The sequence below is a fragment of the Engystomops pustulosus genome, chromosome 4 (assembly GCF_040894005.1).
Source record: "Engystomops pustulosus chromosome 4, aEngPut4.maternal, whole genome shotgun sequence".
Lineage (NCBI taxonomy): Eukaryota > Metazoa > Chordata > Amphibia > Anura > Leptodactylidae > Engystomops > Engystomops pustulosus.
In genome coordinates, this window is record NC_092414.1 from 138886547 (window position 1) to 138906600 (window position 20054).

A 20054-nucleotide genomic window follows, 5' to 3' on the forward strand; every position below is an offset into this window, starting at 1 on the left:
TTTCCTTTAATGTCAGATGCCAGTACTGAAGTGGCTTTACCTTGACATGAACATCTCAGTTCAGATCCGATTATCAAAAACTGCTTTAATCTTCTTTTACAACCTAAACTCTGTTATCCTATCTGTACTAATCTATTTTTGCTCTCAAACCTGGCACTTCATCCCTGCATATCACTCAACATCCCTTCTTACTTCCACTCATGCATAACTTATTTCTATTATTCGGAACAAAACAGTGAATATAACCAAAACTTACAGTGTAACAGTATTACAACAGATTGATTTTACATATTGTAAATATAGATAAAACTTGATGTCTGAACACAGAATTGATATACTTATATAAGGATATATATTATTATACAAAGGCATTTTCAAAACTTTATACAGTATATGGAGGATATGGAGATTTAACATGTATTGTAAAGAGGTGGAGAGGGTCTCCTGTGTACAGTCATTATGATGCAGCTTATAAAGCAGTCCATTTAGTAAGTGAATAGCTATTGTCCTGCACTCTCGCCTCCCTTGAGTGTATTCCCTATCTGATCTCCATAGTATATAATACATCCGGTCCATGTACTGTGCAGGGTAGTCCAGCCTCTTCCAACATGATAACTCTCCAGGGAAATTCAATTAACAGTGTCAACTGCACTCCCTCTAGTCAATAGCTCACACCATCAGGGTCTTCCTACCGCCCACAATACAATAGAATCAGAGAACGCATTTATAAATGATCTTATAGAGGCTTGGTGTACACTGGTAAATCCTTCTGCTGAAAGGATATTGATCCGTCTCTACAAATGGCCGGTCCATGGGGGATTGTAAAGGATATTTCACGACAAGTATAAAGCACAACTCTGTATCAATTATATAAATGAGTGTGTTATAGTAGTGGATTACCAAGGAAGCCAATAACTACCAAAATAAATGTATTATCCAGGAGTGAGCATCTAAAGTGTAATTATTACATCTGCAGAGACATATATACATATAAATCTAACATATACAGTTTAGGAATCATTAAAGGAATGATTATACAACTGCTAAATATCTTATATTAATGGTAAATGTGATTAAAGAGATTTTCTGGACTTGTTTACTATCCATGGGTTACATCAACAGTAGTTGAACACTGTGGGGTGGAACAACCAACACCCTTGTTGATGAGGTAGGTGCTGCAATAGCAGTTTGCTTATCCACTACAGTAGGTGCAGGAAGCAGACAGCTCCGTCCATAGTGCATCAGGCATCCAGCCACACTGTAGGTGAAGATCTCATAGAAGTGCATGAGAGCTACAAACTGCCTTTATTTGCTAAATGCTAAGAAGGCATGGGGAATAGCTGCTGAATTCAGCTGAAGGATGCCACACCCAGTCTAACTCGCTCTAGCAAAGTATCCGCAGGAGAGGACCCAGCAGTGGTAAGTACTTGTAAGCTGAACTGTACTGTTCCCAGTCCTTTCCTGCTCCTGGTAGTCTAGTTGTGAATATAGTTGTGGGCCAACTGGTTTATGACCTTTTCCATAATAAGAAATAAGATAAAAACTATTTGGGTATGCCAGTGAGGAATTGTCTCTTATTTTATAAATAAAAGTAAAATGTAGCAGTTATTCATAGTAAAATATGCACCAGGAAATGAGTTTCACAGGTAAGACTCAGGAATTTTTAATGGGAAATTACTTTTCTAACTCTTTCTGTGAAACTTTTTCTATCTGTTAGAAATGGCCATGTAATCCTCTGATGTACTTAAGTATTCCTGTATTGCAGTATGTTATTTATCGGGTGTTAGGGTATGAGAGGACCCACCAAACAAATGGGACAATTGGGAAATAAACTATGAAAAATTTGCCAAAATGGTCTTTTGACCAAAAATGGTAAAAACTTTGTGGAAAAGCAAATCAACTACTAGGAGGTGTAAATTTATACAGGCTAGTAGGGTTGCGCTGGTTTTTAGGGCCATACGATACCCAGAAAAGTATCACAATACTCGATTTGATACTTTCAAGAAAAGAAAAAACTTATTATCTGAATGTTTAGGGTGCGATCACATGGGGCGTTTACATTGCGTTTTGAAATGCAATGCAAACGTCTGGGGGCGGGGCTCAGCCCAATCGCATATGCATTTCCATTGAAACTTGTGTGATCAGTAATGGTCAACCAGTGATTTGCCAGGAGAAGCTTTAGTGCTTTATGACAGCTTTATGCTTTATGTAGTATATGTACTGTATTCTAAAGGTTATCCTGGCAATGTTAATATAAAATAGTAGATTAAATAGTGTTATTTAGGGCGTTTTTGATGCCAGTATGCTTTCCTTTTTTTGCAGATGGCAAACAGACTCATTGGGGCACATTTACTTACCTGGTCATGCGCGATCCTAGATTCGGACTGTCCGACGAGAATGAACTCTGCCGCGACTCACTTACATTGTGCGCGCAATATCCTGCACGTGTCACGGGTTCACCATCTTCTTCCCGGTGCATGTAAGTGCATGGCTTGCAACACAATTTTAAAGTTAAATCCGGCGCTCTGTCCGAATCAGTCGTATCGGCCGATGGCCCACCCCCCGATTTCTATCGCATGAAAGCCGCTGCCGATGCACCAAAATCCGATCGCATGCAACACAATCCCCTTCTAAATCCCTACAGAAATGCGGCAGCGGGACCCTTAGTAAATAAGCCCCATTGCTTCCTATGATACGTCCGTTTTTTTTTTTTACGGATGTTCAGAGTGTGAGAAAAATAATTGCAGCATGCAAGACCACAGTCAATGGATCTGCAAAAAAAAATGGATGGCACATGCATGACATCCATATGCAGACTGTTTTTTTCTGAAATGGTGCTAGGCAACCAACTGGTCAGGACATGAAATACAGGCGGTCCCCTACTTAAGATGTATGAGCCATTATTTTTTGTCTTTTACATTATTATTGATGTCATTTACTGTATTATATGCTTTAAAAATAATAATAATAATAATAATAATAATGTGATGATATAAAGAGATGTATAAGAAGATCCCTCTCTATATACCAGTGCATTAAGCCCGTGGCACAGTGTAACAGTGAAGCTCATAATACATAAAACTCTACCACTGACATCCAGTAAGCCAATAGCGCAGTGATGGCAAACCTTTTACAGACCGAGTGCCAAAACTACAACCAAAATCCACTTATTTACTGTGAAGTGCCAGCATGGAATTTTATACAGTAACTTATTGCTACCTGTTCTTCCACATCTTTCAATTGTATCAGCCCCTGAGGACACCAATACAGTTGACAGAAGGAGGGCAAATTCAAACTACACTTGTAGCTTCTCTCCAGGGTCTCTCTGTACAGGAGAATGTGAACTTGAGATTTAATGTGTTTGTATTGAGATACTGGATGAATTTAGATATGTCTGCTGGAGCACCCGACCATATCATTATGCAGTCATCTATATAGCACTAGCTATATGGAAGAAATAAAACAAATGACACTGAATCCATTACCTTTAGCACCATGTACAGTAAACAGTACAATCAAGTAATAAAAGTAGAAAAGAAACATACCCATCTTATACCAAGATGATAAACTGTCTCAAATTCTAGACAAAGGAATAAGATTCGTGTTGAGAAATGCACCCAATTTAGGTACCATTCTATCCCCCAATTTATTCTCTTCCGCTAACAAAGAACAAAAAACGTGGTTAAAATATACGAAGAGCTTCAAATGCGGAGGTGTACATCTGGTACTACCTCTAAAACATACCCCATCAAATCTCATTTGAATTGTAAGAGTGATCATGTCGTGTATTTGGTCACATGCACAAAATGCAACCAACAATATGTTGGCTGCACAACAAGAAAACTTAAAAAGACAATTGCAGAACACATTTTAGCAGCAAACAAAAACAGTATCTAAATAAAGACAAACATATCAGGTCTCTCCAAACACTTTCACGAACAACATGAAAGAAATACTTTATACTTACAAGTCACTCCCATTGAGAAGGTGTTTAAACCAAAAAGTGGAGGAGACTGGACACAAGCGTTACGCTCCCGGGAGGCATTTTGGATATTAGCTTTAAAAACACGATTCCCGGCAGGGCTTAATTATAGAAATGATTTAATGTACATATATTAAATGCTTTTGTGTGTCTTATACATTACCATTGTTTTGTCACGTATTAGCGATCATGTGATGCAGCGCTGCACTTCCAGTCAATCCATCGCATGCTTAAATACTCTGTGCTGCAACATATCATTAGGCTATGACTAAGGACTGACGCTGGTCTAAAACGCGTCAGACCGATAATGTTATAGGACGTCTCCATGTTTTTGAAGATTATCAAATAAAAGTGGAATTTTAATTCAACAAACATTTACTTTCATTGCCGGGATGCCGGACAACCCGTCTCTTTTTTCTTGAAGTGTCTGGGGAAGCCCTGGAAGGTGCAAAGAACCATATATGGACAGATGGTGATATTTGCAGAAATAAATAATAAAATATCCAGGAAAGATGGAAAATGTAACATAAAAATATGGAGGAGCCACTAATACGGCATACTCCCGTATATGCCACAAAGTCACAGAGTCAAAGATAAAATTAGTGCTCTACTCCTTATACTGTTTGTCAAATGGCTAGAGCCTCTCACCACCTCTTCATGGACTGGAAATAAAAGATATCCCCGACTCCTTGCATCGCCAATCGTCCTCCTTTAGTGGGTTGAAACACAATCCTCATCTCGTTACCGTGTCCACGGTGTGTTCCCAATCCTACATCAGGAGGTATGCGAAAGGATAGTGCAGATTGCCAGGTTCAAAAAGGAAATAGTATTTATTGTATATACTCACATATTCCAATTTAAAAGCGCGGACGTAGTAAAAGCATAAGACGCCTAAAAACACCTCGAGGTGTTTTAGGCGTCTTATGCTTTTACTACGTGCGCGCTTTTAAATTGGAATATGTGAGTATATACAATAAATACTATTTCCTTTTTGAACCTGGCAATCTGCACTATCCTTTCGCATACCTCCTGATGTAGGATTGGGAACACACCGTGGACACGGTAACGAGACGAGGATTGTGTTTCAACCCACTAAAGGAGGACGATTGGCGATGCAAGGAGTCGGGGATATCTTTTATTTCCAGTCCATGAAGAGGTGGTGAGAGGTTCTAGCCATTTGACAAACAGTATAAGGAGTAGAGCACTAATTTTATCTTTGACTCTGAGATGGTGATATTTCCCTGATTACGTGGTCCCTGCTCTGCCAAAGGATTCCCTGCCTGATATCTGCAGACAGATACAAGGAGTCTGTAGAACAGTACTTTCAGTAACACAAGTAACAGAAACCCAGTATTGAACTGTTCTGACTTTGAAAGTATTGCACAAGTGCCGATATATTTCGATGCATTGTGCAACCCTACAGGTCAATCTATTAATCTGACTAATTTATAATCAAACAGTAGACAAGTTTATCAAAATTGTGGAAAAAGTCAGACGGCGCACAGATAGACTAGACAATTTTCTGCAGCGTCAGATTTAGCAGTGTCTGATATATCATAAATCTAGCATAGTTTAAGACTGTCTAGTCGTACTTTGCACCTCTTATTTAAACTGAGCACCTGAATGACTAAGAGCCAAGAGCACAGTCTGCCCCGGAAGTATTGAGATTGACACATAAAATTTTCCAGCCTTAATACATTCCCCCATATTTGAAATTTAGGCCAAAAGTTCAGCTTACCAAAGCACCTTCTTTCATTAGCTCGTTGTGTCCCCTGCATAGTTTTTATTTTTGCATATTGCCAAACAATATTTATATAAGAAAGGCAACACTGAATTTCACCCTGAACACACCCTTCCGACCAAGAAGCATGGTAGTGGCAGCATCACGCCATGGGGATGCCAACCTTCAGCAGGGACTAGGAAGCTGTTCTGATTTCCTAGAGGAAAACCTGTTAGAGGCTGCAAATGGCTTGGCACTAAGTCATAGGTTCAGCAGGTCAACAACCCTGGACATACTGCCAAAGCTACAATCAAAGCATATTCACATGGTAAAATGACCCAATGAGAATCCATGGCTTGACTTAAAAAACAATGTTCACAAACATTTTCCTACCAATCTGACAGAACTAGAGCAGAGAAGAATGGGAAAAAATTCCAGCCTCTAGATATCCAAAGCGGGAAGGGACATAACAAACTGGAAACTTTCATAGCAGTTAAAGGGGTATTCTGGGAATATGAACGTCTGACACAAAAACCCATGATGATATAAATAAATGATTACAACAATACTCAATGTCATTAGTCACAAAACAGAGCTTAAATAGTTTGATTTTATGATTTACAAATTTTATGGCCTCTCTAAAGTAGGTGGAGTTATCACTAAGATGGCTGCCACTGGAAAATACAAGTTCCATGATGCTTTAGTTCTCAGTAACTCCTCCTACCACTTATGCTCTGCTCCCAGTGATGATATAACAGACTTTCTTGCTCTGTTACCATAGTAATGATGTGTAACTGCCATCACCACAACACTGGCCATACTGGATGCACTGCAACCAACTGACTACAGCCAAACATAGTGGTGATCACATGACCTGCCCAGGCAGGTGCAGGACATGTGATGTGGACATGTGACCAGTGGCCATCTTCTGTCCTGTGTATGCTCTGCAATGGACCGCGCAGAGGAAATTAACGGACTGATTAAAGGGCCAGTAGCATTTTAATTCTTCATTATAGTGTATGTCACTAGCATTTTCTGCTAAGGGGAGCAAATTTTTAAATAACAACTAATTACACATTAGCTTATATTTTGAGTGCCCATTTGTATATGAATTATGTTTATTCCTGGAATACCCCTTTAATGGTAGTCCCCTTACACTTTACAACTATCTCGTAACACAACAATAACATAACAAAAACCCGATTAACCCAACTGTAACCTCTTCTGCAAGGTTTGGAAATTATATCTTACTACATCTGACTAAACGCAGCATTTGTGTGTAGACTGTAGCTAAAGAGAAACATCGCCCTGATAACAGATCTACAACAAACTGAGATGATATTTTGATTCACATTCATAGTTGCATATCACAATTTAGGAGCATCGGTGGAAAAAAAAAATGGATGCAAAAGGCATAGATCCTTTGATATAAAACCTGAAAACTCCTAATTAAAATCAGTATGGTAAAGTATAAAATATCATACTGTTAATTCCTACATGAATCTACAGCATGCTGTAAAAAATGATGTCACTATTAATACTATATAGTTATACACTGATTGGTTATAATAAGAACAGAATATGAAAGGTGCAGATTCAGATTTCACCTGCCATTTGGTAATATTATTTGGATGTATATTCGGGAGAGGGATATACCTGATATGATATTAATGTAGGAAGTAAAATTACTCTGTTAGGGCCCCACTAATGGCTTCAATTTTGAGAACATGATTTAAAGTTAATGGGTAAGTCTGTAGAATAGAAAGCTATTTTGCTATCTGATTGGCAGCAAAATACGTACGACAGAGAAGGCAAAGGAGCCTTATCCAAGTAATCCCTCAATTGTGGTTTTTAATGGGAATAACTCTCCATGGCAGTGCTGGTGTATCCGATATCTGATAACAAATGGTTACGGTCAGGATCTGACCGGGTAAGGCTACAAAATACAGCGCTCTCTGGAATGTTATCATCCAAATACTGCACACTTTGTAAGGTGATCCAGAGCTTTAAGAAAAGCTTTCCAACAAATCATGAGTGTCTAGAAAATGGCTGCATATAAATACATCCTAAGCAGAAGCACACAGTGCAAGACATTCTTAGTGCTCATTATTTGAACACTGGAGAAAAGGAATGCTTGCATCCAAAAAGTTGGGATTTTTTTGCATTGTTGTGGCCTCATATGTGCATACATTTGCAATTCTTTAAAACCGTTTCGACACTGCTCATTATCTTTGTACATTGGGTGGTAAAGAAGTTGAGGTTAGTCTGGAGAGCTGCTGCACAGTAGACCTATCCATAGTAACTCTTTAAAAAGTCACAAATATTGTCACTCTCATTACAATAGAGGGTGGGGTAGAAAGTGCACCCCTTTGATGAAAGAAGCATTAAAGGGGTACATGCTATCACTTGCTAATGTGTCCCCCTCCCTTGTGTTCCGTCTCGTAAATAACTAAACATCTCAATAGGACCCGGTAGAATGCCATTTCCAATGAATTGACTTTGAATTACATGGTCTTGCCCTCCCAAGAACTGATGAAACATTTCATCATTTGATCAAGGTATGGATTCAAGCTCTTGTATTGAAGAGATGCAGCCCCCAAGTCGCTGCACTCATGCTACCATCATTGTAATTCAATGGAAATGTCACGCTTTCAGGACCAAGGAAGGGGCTATTATTAACATGGCAGAGCAATGGGGAACATACCCCTGGAATTTTCTTTTTTCTAGATAAGATGCCAAGTATTTAAAATAAAATACAACATTCTATCCATTTGTTACAAGTTATGGTATATCAAGAGAATAATGTTTTAGTTCTGAGCATGTGATAGAACTGTTCAGGCGATTTGGTTATAAATTAATAAGCAATCATGATAATGAAAAAACATTTGTATGTAAAAAATATCCAACCACACACAAAGGGACACGGTTATCAGGGCTTCTACACCAGAAAACTAGCATGGAAGCCCTGAAATTATTGTAATTACTTGTAAAGTGCCAGTAATTGAGATAGTTTTTCCCTCCATGACAAATGTAAATGTTTTATGAATAACTATAGAAACATTTAAAAAAATGACTGTATAAATTTGCAAAAATATACAAAGTTCTTCTGCTGCACAGAAAACGAGCCTGTATACTCCTGAAGACATTTGAAGGGCCTCATCAATGTTAGTTTCAATTTTAACATTTTGTACCTACAAAGCACAGAAACGCCTCCCCTGAATGGAAAAGACCAACATGCTAAAAGAAACCAAAAACTGCTAGCCTTACTTGCTTTTCCAGGATTCGGGAAATTTCCCCCAAAGCCCTGTCAAGGGCAGACACTTTATTGGTGGCCCAGGCTCCATTATCTTGGGTCTGCAACTGTTTCTGGAGATCTTTAGTAAGTCGTTGTAGCCTAAGGCAATAAAAGAAGCAAACGCAGGATTCACATCAAATTCCATACCTCTGTGTGTGTTAGTAGAAGCAGGACTGTGAAAAATGACTGGAGAGACCATGACTAAAGACGACATGCCAGTATTTGTCCGAAACGCGTAGGTCTGCTCTACATATTTTGAACAGGGAGCATTTCAGCTCATTTTTACTATGGTTTTTTCGTTTTTTGTATTTGCATAAAATGGATTAAATAAAAAGTATGCAATTTTAACATCTTCAACGAGTGCTGGATCCATCAATTTCTTCATTCTGTGAAAAATGTGTTTGTATTCCAAGATTATAGCTGGATTCAGGGCACTATGATAGACTCCTCACTACACAAAACACATCCTCTCCTTTCTGAGAAACTTCTGTAGTATTAAAGTAAACTAAGCAAATTACAGCATTCAACGCTCCTGGGCCCCTGACACAGGGAGCTTGGTCACAATCATAACAATGCACGCGCCCTGCGTGCTTGAAACTTCTCCTCCCACCCTCCCTCGCAACCGAAAGCTGGTGACGTCACCGAGCTCTCGGGAGCAATGGTGCACCGGCGTCCGCTTTGTAGAGCGGCCGTGCCTAATAAAGTTACAGTGAACATGCACCACTGCTCCCAAGAACTTGATGATGTCACCGGCTTTCGGGAGCAAGGAGAAGTTTCAAGTACACAAGGCGCGTGCATTGTAATGATTGTGACCAAGGGCCTAGCTCCCTGTATCAGGGGCCCAGGAATGCTGAATGGTGTCATTTGCTTAGTGTAAAAATTTCTGCTTACAACAACACACACAAAGTTATGCCTACACTAATCTCTTTGTCTCTCTTAATCACGGATTCCCTTCAAGTTACACAGAAAGCCAATCGGTAGTGTACTTCTACTTTTCTTCACTATGAACTTAAATACTTGTGAACATGTTAGTTTAGAAAGTTTTTTCATCCTTTGTCCTCCTGTGACATTAACATAGGTTAGGTGGACATACAAGTCACAACACAATTTCTACTTACTTGGCTTTGTACGGAGAATCAGATACAGGAGTTTTTGTTTCCATAACACTCTCATATTCCTTCACTCTAATAGAAAACATAAAACACTTTGTAAAACAAATAAACCTTACTAGAATTCCACAGTTAATAAAGCATGTAAGGCTGGGTTAATATTTCGGTTTTATCTTGTTATACAGGTAGTCCAGGTAATAAATATATACTGGTCCAGCAATGCACCAAACACAAGAGAATACAAGATGGAGGAGGCTACTAATGGAGCCTAAAAGCTGATAATTATTTATTTAACTTGCAAATAAGAACAAATGGTTATCTAGCAGTATTAGCTATATGTTTTAGCATCTTCCAACTGATATATAAATGAAACAAATGAAGGAAAGCATAATGACAATAGTAGTTCAGGGATTTAGTTTATCACCTAGGGTGAAACAATGTAGATCACTATAGCATAGTTTTGCATATAAACAGTTGACTTGCAGTCATAACCACAAGCCTGACAGCATAAAAATACTGGTTTAACATTAAAGAAAATCAACCATTAAAATAAAGCATGTTCAACCAGGGGCACTTACCCAGCACTGTGATTGTAAACTTCTTATATTTGTTATCTATGGTCTCCTTACTTCTAAAATCTATTTTTTAAATTATTGTTACAGGCTGTTACAATGAGCAGAAAACATCTTACCCAGCCTCCTGCTCTCTCCCTCCTCCCCCTAGGCGCATTAGGCAGTGCAGGGGGAGCTAGTATTAGGCCGCGGTGCACATCGCACAGAACAAAATGAGACATACCCTAGTTAAACATGCTTCCTCTTTGGACCCCTGATGAGTTTATGGCAAAAAACTAGGGTCTCCTGTAGGTGTTGAAGGCAGGAGCTAGCAATGATATAGTCAGAATAGATCAGCAATTCAAAAATAGAGCTCTAGATAGAAGTAAGCAGATATAGGGCTCATACCAGGCTTGCAGCTTAAAGAGAACCCGTCATGCAAAATAACCCCCCTAAACTAAATATATTTTCATAAACTGCCATTAGAGAGCATTGCCTCTATCCCTTCATTGTCCCTCTACATGCCTGTAAACCTAAGCAATGAGGTCCTAAAGCTGTATGCAAATGACCTGTGAAATGTCCAATGAAGCATTAGCATATTCAAGCTGTCCACTCTATTCATGAGTGGGAGGCACAGCCACACCCCCAGTGCATGACTGACAGCCTGTATAATGATGTGAGGCTGTATAATGATGTGCTTCCTGGTGCTGGTGGCCACACCCCCTGCAGCCTGTGTGTGCATGTGTGTGTGTGTATAGGACAGATACAGCAGCTCCAGGCAGCCATGTTACAGCAGAACATGTCAGATTCATGTGTAGCTGATGTCTGTGTCTCTCACCTGTATATTAGGAGGATGCAGCATGTCAGCAGATGCAGCACACACACTAGCCATGCTTTACTATACATTACACACAGACATGAGCAGGGGGAGGAGAGGGGAGGGGTAACAGGGGTGACATCACTGCCTCTGACCATGTGACCAGCCTCATTTATATGATAAAAAATAGATGATTTTACAATTAATAATGTATGAAATAACTAGATAAAGCCTGGGATGGGAGCCTTGTGAGCTGCTCCAACAGTTAGTAGTGACAAGACTAGTGACACAGACCTGATGACAGGTGTCCTTTAACAATTCAGCATTACTGCTTATTCGCTAAACTGTGATAGCAGTGACTAATATAGCTACAGCTAGTGTATATTAGCTTTACAGAAGTAGCCAATACAGCCACAGACAGCCCAATAGAAAAGAACCCTTCAGCTACTCCCACTAGGGCAAGAGTACAAATACAATAGATCTATAATTAGCCGACTTTGCGTAACTACACTGCCTGATCACCTAATGGTGGCGAGATAAATCGAAGTCATACCACATCAATGATTAAAAAATAGTTTAAGCCTCTTTTGTTTATGAGTCGCAGACAATAATGCAACATTTTGAGTAGGTTAAAACAGCACAGAATGCGTGCTAAGGATAGAAACAATTGAAGCAATTACACTTAAGTTGTTCCTCTGTCACCACAGTCCTGTCTGTTAATTTTATATTTGTGAAATATAAGCTACGTTTTAATTTCCAGTACAAATACCTCCATTTACATTGAATCTAGAGCAGGAGATATAATTTTAATGATACACCGTGATTTCTTTCAGTGAAGGAGCAGACCTGATCTGCTCATTGTAACAGCCTGTGAAGCTATAGCACTGAGGTATCCTTAAAGCTCATTAGCATAAGTTTGTTGATTTTAAAAAAATATAAGAAGATTACCACAGTAACAGTGCCTGGCAACCCATCAGATTTCAGCTTTTATTTTCCAATACCAGTTTATAAAATGAAAGTTAAGCTCTGATTGGTTGCCATGAGCAACTAGAACAGTTTTGCTCTTAGACACTTCTGATAAATCTCTGCCAATGTGTTTACATTGCGTTTAATACTCAGACACATATCCTCTCCTCAGCTGTTGTACTATGTCTCAAACATGCATTTTAGTCACTACATGTGAACGCAGCCTAAATAGTCACTAATCTTTCAACAAACAACACATTGATCATGAGTACAGGTGAATACTCGAAACTAATGTAATATATCTTGTCAGGGCAAAGCCCTTTCTGATAAAAATGACCCCTCTCTTTCTGAAATATCTGCTGAATTATGTCTTGCTAGTAATATGGACATAAGATGTGTAAGATTACATAGAAGATGTATGCAGAGGGGATACGGGAACTGTGAATCACAACATCAAGGTCTCCACCCAGCAGCACAGGAAAAAATGCTAATGATAGAACAGCACCATTCATTTCTCAGATGATTACCTCAGTTCCACAGAGAAGAGAAGGGTCATAGCTAAGGAAGACCTTATACCTAGGTGCAACAAGTTATTTAGTTTAATGGAAGAATCTGGTTGGATAACTTTTCCTAAAAGTGAATAATGGTTAGTGGGACTCTCTATCATTTGTCATTAGAAAATTGGTGTACAGCTTCCAGGTGGATCCAACCATAGGAGCCTCAAAACATTTAGAAATATCAAGATGGCAAAAATGCACTACAATTAAGGGGTAAAGGTCATTGAGGCTTCAGAGTCATAAACAGGATTAGCTTTATAAGGAAAAAATAAAAACTTCGCTGACACATACATTAAATGTAGGCATGTAACAAAGTTACTGTATTTTATGTAAAGTAAGAGTTTCTCCAATAATTTCAGCCAAAAATAAGCCAAGAAACTTATCCCACTCTTTAGTTAATACAGTGCCGCTCACTAGATGGTCCTTTCCTGTGATACACTGTCATATAGACATCCCTCTGCTCTGAAAGATTAAAGTGTTTCTTTGACAGGCCCTCCTCACATGTTCCATAGTTCATACGCCTGCTCATAAATCATCACATTTACTACAAGCTAATTTAATAACCCAGGGATATAAATAATATTAATAAGACCAACAAAAATTCTACAGAGAAATAATAAGCCATTTATCATCCTCTGTCCCACTGTTCCCCTTTGCCCTGTGTAATGTGACGACTTAGAAGAGAAAGCAGTTTGTAAACCCTTTAGATACAATGAACCAGCAAATTATTCTACAGAAATGGTCATCAGCAAAATTAATGTTGGGGTTTACCTTATCTGGTGGAACGCTAAGAGTTTATTAAATATTAGTTGTATTTCACTTTACACTAGGACAGGACAACAATTGTACAATATACACACAGATATAGTCAAGAACAATCTGCACATAAATAAATAGACTGTTGACCATACTTTATAGTTTTTCAACTTGTGTTTTTCCTTTTGTGATTCTACTAGTGCTCCTCTGGTTTCTCTCGCTCGCTCTCTCTATATATACTGTACATATATAATGTATACAGTGAAGCCCCTCCAGAAGAAGACTCATTTGAAAAGTCCCCCTCCCAAAAAAGACCAGTATCTGAATGTTTTTCCCATTACACCCTTTGAGCCAATATCCAAAGCATGCTGTGCATTTCTTTACAGTGCTTTCTGCTGACAGTGACTGTTATAGGAGCTTTTCTACATTACACTAATGAATAGGTAGAGTGGCATTGCTGTCCATCAACACCCACCCCAGTACGGTGAGTACAGAACTCAGTGTCCCCCACAATATAAAAATAAAAAAGTCCCCTTTATTAGCACACGTATATAATGCCTTAGCATGTCATCAAAACAAAATGGTGCCGGCATCTTGGCTACAGGTACAGGAAAAGCTAAGGCAAATATACTACCAGGCACATGCTTCGTCCTCTTACACATGCCAGGGAGAATCTACATTGTGGGCACAGTGGGCCTCAGTGCTGTTCACTATTCATGCTCTCCTTGACCATGTTGGAGACATAATGTTGGAGACATAAAGGCATCGTCTAGCTGTATTTGGTCATCAAGTCAACATGACAAGTTATTCATACGTTGACATTTTTCTGGGCTGTATACTGACCATTTTTATTGTTGTTTTTCCTCTTGCTTTATCCCACTCCCGCACCTTGACGTAACTCTACATCATAGGATGCGGGTAGTTCCCACATCTTGACGTAGAGTTTCGTCAGGGTGATTGCCCTTGCTCAGAAGAGCCAGCAGCTATAGCAGCTATTGTCTAACCTTATAGATGCTGTGGTCATAGTGACCACAGCGTCTATAGGACATTACCGAGACAACATGGCAGCCCTGAGGTTCGATAAAGGACCCCAGGGCTGCCTTCAATAGAAGCTGAATGCACGATCTAACAGTGCCAATGTCAGCCTTTACAGAATGCATAGACTGACTATGTAATATGCTGCAATACATTAGTACTGCAGTATATTACAATAAACAAGTGACCAAATTGTCACATGTTCAAGTCAGACCCTAAGACAAAACAGTAAAAGTTTTTTTAAAAAGTGCAATTAAAAAAATTATTATTAAAAAAGAATATAAGTCCCCTAAAGTAAACTAGTAACTTAACTACAATAAAATAAAATTGTCACTGAACCTTTACGGTGAGCGCTGTAAAATAAACACACAAAAAACCCTCACAAAATATACACCTCTGATCTAAAAACAGCATAGAAAGCGATCAAAAAGTAACATGTACCCCAACATGATATGAAGAAAAAGTACAACTTGTCCCGCAAAAAAACAAGCCCTAAAACAGCTCTGTAAACAAAAAAAATAAAAATGTTATGCCCATTAATACATAGAGATGCAAAAACAAGCAAATTTCTCACAAAAAAGTTCTATATTCTGTAATATAAGTTAACCATTAAAAAGCTATATAAATGGGGTATCGCCGTAATCTTAATGACCCATAGAATAAAGATAACACATTATTTTTATGGTATCGTGAAGAAAATGCTAAAAAACATAAACAAGAATTTATGATTTTTTTTAATCACCAAGTTAATAAAATCTTATTATTAGCTATTGATCGCCCCTAAATAATGTACCTGAAAAGTGGATCTCATCCCACAAAAAAAATATTTCCCCATTTGTCCAAATTAAAAAAGATTAAACATTTTATAGCCTGTAAAATGAGACAATCCAAATCTGCTCTGAATGGCGTTCCTTCCATTCTATGCCTGGCCGTGTGCCCATATAAAGTTTACCAACACATAAGAGGGGTCCTCATACACTTGAGAAATTAGGTATCAAACATTAAGGAGTTATTTGTCATTTAAAACTTTGTGACGGTTTAATTTTTGGCCACAATATGTACTGTAATGTCTAAAAAAAAAAAAATTACAGTTTGAAAATTTTTTAACCGCTGTAAAACATCTAAAAGGTTAACATGCTTCTTAACGTTGATTTTTCACACATTATATACATATAGGCCTCTCAAAGTCACATTAAGCTGAGCAGGTGCCTCTAAATAAGAGTTTTGGTGATTTTCATTAAAATTTGAAAAAATTACACCCAAAATTCTGAACATCCTAACAAGCTAAAAAACAGAGAGGATGCATAAAAAGCCATGCTGATGTAAAACTGACGTTTGGTAAATTAGTTTTAAGTTATAAAGTTACTCGGGTGCTATGACTATCTGCCTTAAAAGCAAAAAATTTAGAACTTTGAAAATTAATAATTTGTAGATTTTTTTTCCAAATTTTGTTTTTTTCAGAACCAAACACAAAAGAAACCATCAACATTTTTCTATTAATTTGAAGTACAATGAGTGACGAGAAAACGATCTCAAAATCCCCTGGATCTGTTAAAGTGTTACAAATGTATAACCTCCTATAATTACACAGGGAAAATTTAAAAAAATTAGGCTTGGTTATAAAGCCCTGAAATGGCTTAGACAGAAAGGAGTTAATAAATAGTTTGAGATGAGAAAATCACCATTGCAAATTTCACTTTAATGCCATATTTTCATAGTATTATGTATGCATGTTTCATGTAAAAGATTGGCGCCTATTGTAGAAATCCAGCCAAGAGTCTGTGTAAAAGCAATGATAGGGGGAAGATATTGGGAACAGAATTATTACTTTTTTCTAAAGTGGCGACTTTGAGCCCCATTATAATAACCCTTTTTCATACAGTATAGGGCTGGCCAACCCGAGTATTAAGCTACTTTCATAAAAGTAGCCTCCTCATCAATAAAATGTCCAGCTGAACCCTCCCCTCATTAATAAAATGTCCAGCTGCAGCCTTCCCTGACTAATTAAATGTCCAAAGCAGCCCTCTCATTAGTGAAATTTCCACAGCAGCCTCCCCTGACTAATTAAATGTCTATAGCAGCAGCCTCCCCTGACTAATTCGATGTCAGGCAGCAGCCTCCCCTCACTAATTGTCTAGCAGCCTCCCTGCACTAATAAAATGTCAAGTGACAGCCTCTCCTCACTAATTAAATGTCAAGTAGAAGCCTCCCCTCGCTAATTAAATGTCCACAGCAGCCTCCCATCACCATCTAAATGTCCACAGCAGCCTCCACTCACTAATAAAATGTCCACAGCAGCTTCCCTTCACCGATAAAATGACCAGCACCAACCACCCCTCGCTAATTAAATGTCCAGCAGCCTCCCCTTTCAACATCCTCTTCTCATTAATTAAATATTCAGCACCTTCTCTCTCCTCATTAATAAAATGTCCAGCAGCAGCCGCCCCTCACTTATTAAATGTCCAGCAGGAGCCACCCCTACCTAATTAAATGTTCACAGCAGCCTCTCCTCACTTATTAAATGTCCAGCAGGAGCCACCGTGCACTAATTAAATGTTCACAGCACCCTCTCCTCACTAATTAAATGTCCACAGCAGTCTCCCTTCACCAGTAAAATGTCCAGCACCAACCACCCCTCACTAATTAAATGTCCAGCAGCTTCCCCTCTCAACATCCTCTCCTTAAATATTCAGCAGCTGCCTTATCTCATTAATACAATGTCAAGCAGCAGCCACCCCTCACTAATTCAATGTCCAGCAGCAGCCACCGCTCACTATTTAAATGTTCACAGCAGCCTCTTCTCACTACTTAAATGTCAATAGCAGCCTTGTCAATATTGAAATATCCAGCAGAGCCCCCTTAATAATGAAATGTCCACAGCCACCCCCTCAATAATTAAATGTCAAGCAGAACCCCCTTTATAATAATAAACTCTGTACTTACCTCAGACTTTCACTTTATCCTGTAACTCCTCTTCTCATTGGGGCTTCCTGGCAGAGCTGACAGAGGCACGTCTAAGAGCTCTGCCGCGCGCACACTATAATGTAATCATCTGGTGACACATCTGCTTCATAGTGTGTGCGCGGAAAGAGCACATAAATGGGAACTGGTGTTCTGGGGACCGCCGCTTTAGTATATTATCTCAGTCTTCTTTAATGGAAAGCACTCGGGGTTTAGTCACTTGTGAGTCTCTTGACAGATTTACTAAATTGTGCTCCAGAAATAAATGACCATAGCAGGGTTAGTTATGTGTGACTCTTATTAGGTGTTGAGAACTACTTTCCAGGATATCTCAGTTGCATAAACTGCTTTTAGAATATGAACCCATTATGTTTTGGGGGAGTTAATCAAGTATACCATTTTTACAATAATAAAGAAAAATATGTAGCGTATTTGCATTCAGTAAAACTGGGTGATGCCTTTAGTATGATGACCGATTCAATATCTGAAAAATGGTTTAAAATATGAAGCACAAGGGGTCTGCGTGAACCCAGATAGAATGATGCGATATTTATCCATTTTGATCTTACAACCTTACACAGCAATGACAAATGGCAGACCTGACCACTCGGCTTCCCGGGGATGATATTTTAGTTCATCCCATATTGTGACAGAGCACTAAATTGATTAAACACGCCCCGAGATTTGACACCAGCAGAGGACGCTTCTATTTGTTGATTATTATTGATTTTCTTTGATACTTCATTTAAAAATCAATAAACGTGTGGAAGAATCGGCCTGGTTTACCCAGTCTAAAACAGGCTATTGTGAACTGGACGAGAGCCATGGACTCACACTACAGTGTCTTCCAATTATGGAAAAGCTCTTAACAGGTGAAACATCATCTTAAAAATCAATACTTAGTTTTCTTGCTCAATCAGAGAAAGTGGCCATAAATTAGGCTCATCTCTGGCAATCTTCAGACAAAATACAGCAAATAATCTGTACATTATTTTCCAACACAGTAAAAAAAATACACTAAAACATGTAGTCTACAACATATTCAAACAGAAAATAACCACTGTATAGATCTGTTTTTGACCATCTGAAAGGAGTTTTCTCAGTTATAACTAATAAAAAAAAGTTTTAAAAAACACATCCACATGTCGTAGTACACATGCTTAGGTCATTAACCCCTTAGCGCTTCGCGCTAGGGCTACGGCGTGGAGACGATGCCGGTTCGGGGGTCGCAGGATGTCAGCGGTAATCTGCTCCGTTAAATGCCGCGGGGGCGACGATTGTTGCTATGGAATCCGATCAGGTGTCATTAATTTGGTGTCAGTGACGTCATCTTAAAGGCACAGTATGTGCATAGACTCACACGGCTAATACCTTGCAATACATCAGTATTGCAGAGTATTATCATGAACAAGCAATCAGATGATTGCTAGTTCATGTCCCATGGCGTAAATAGTCAAAAAGTAAAAAGAAAAAATGTTATTCAATAAAAAATAAGTTTATAAATCAATAAAAATGTCCATAAGCGCCAAAACATATAAAGAGACATATAATGCTCAAAAAAGTCTAAATCATAACACAAACCCCACATATATGATATTACCGCATCGGTAACAATCTGTAGAATAAAATTAAATAATTATTGAACCCGTACAATGAACCGCGTTAAAAAAACTTTAAAAACCTGTCAAAAATTATAATTACCTATTGAATCCCACAAAAAATGCAATAAAAAGTGATCAACAAAACATACGTACTCCAGAATTATACTGTTGCAAAATCCATGTCCCGCAAAAAACAAACCATCAACCAGCTCCGTAGCCAAAAAAGTAACAATGTTATGCCACTTGGAAGACGGCAATGCAAAAATGATACATTTTTCCCCACATTAGGGTTTTATTTGGCAAATTTAGTGAAACATAAGAAAAAATATTCAAGTCTGGTATCCCAGTAATCGTATCGACCCATATAATAAAGATAACAGGATTATTGGGCTATACGGTGAACACAAAAAAAAAAGTTAAAATCCAGTATAGAATTGATGCTTTTCTACTCCTGACCTAAAAAAAACAATAGGTGATACCAACCCCAAAATGGTAACATTGGAAAAAGCATCTTGTCCCGCAAAAAAAATGCCATCACATGGCCCTGATAACAAAAAAGCTAAAGTTTTATAGCCTGCAAAATGGGCCAATGAGGAAACTAAAATCCTGGCAGCTGCAGGTCCCTCCTTCCCTTCTGCGCCTCGCTGTGCACCCATAAAACAAGACATGGCCACATGTGGGGGGTCTCTGTAATTGGGAGAAAT

General features: G+C 38.6%; 1 protein-coding gene across 3 annotated transcripts in view; it reads right to left on the bottom strand.

Moving 5' to 3' along the window:
• The window catches only part of SCAPER (S-phase cyclin A associated protein in the ER), a 163247-nt gene that overhangs the window by 62525 nt on the left and 80668 nt on the right, over window positions 1-20054 (bottom strand). For all 3 annotated transcript variants that reach the window (XM_072147687.1, XM_072147688.1, XM_072147686.1), the window contains exons 21-22: window positions 10116-10181; window positions 8970-9096 (exon numbers count right to left, since the gene is read on the bottom strand). In XM_072147687.1, the coding sequence (XP_072003788.1) occupies window positions 8970-9096; window positions 10116-10181 (193 nt within the window). The remainder of the gene's footprint in view (window positions 1-8969; window positions 9097-10115; window positions 10182-20054) is intronic.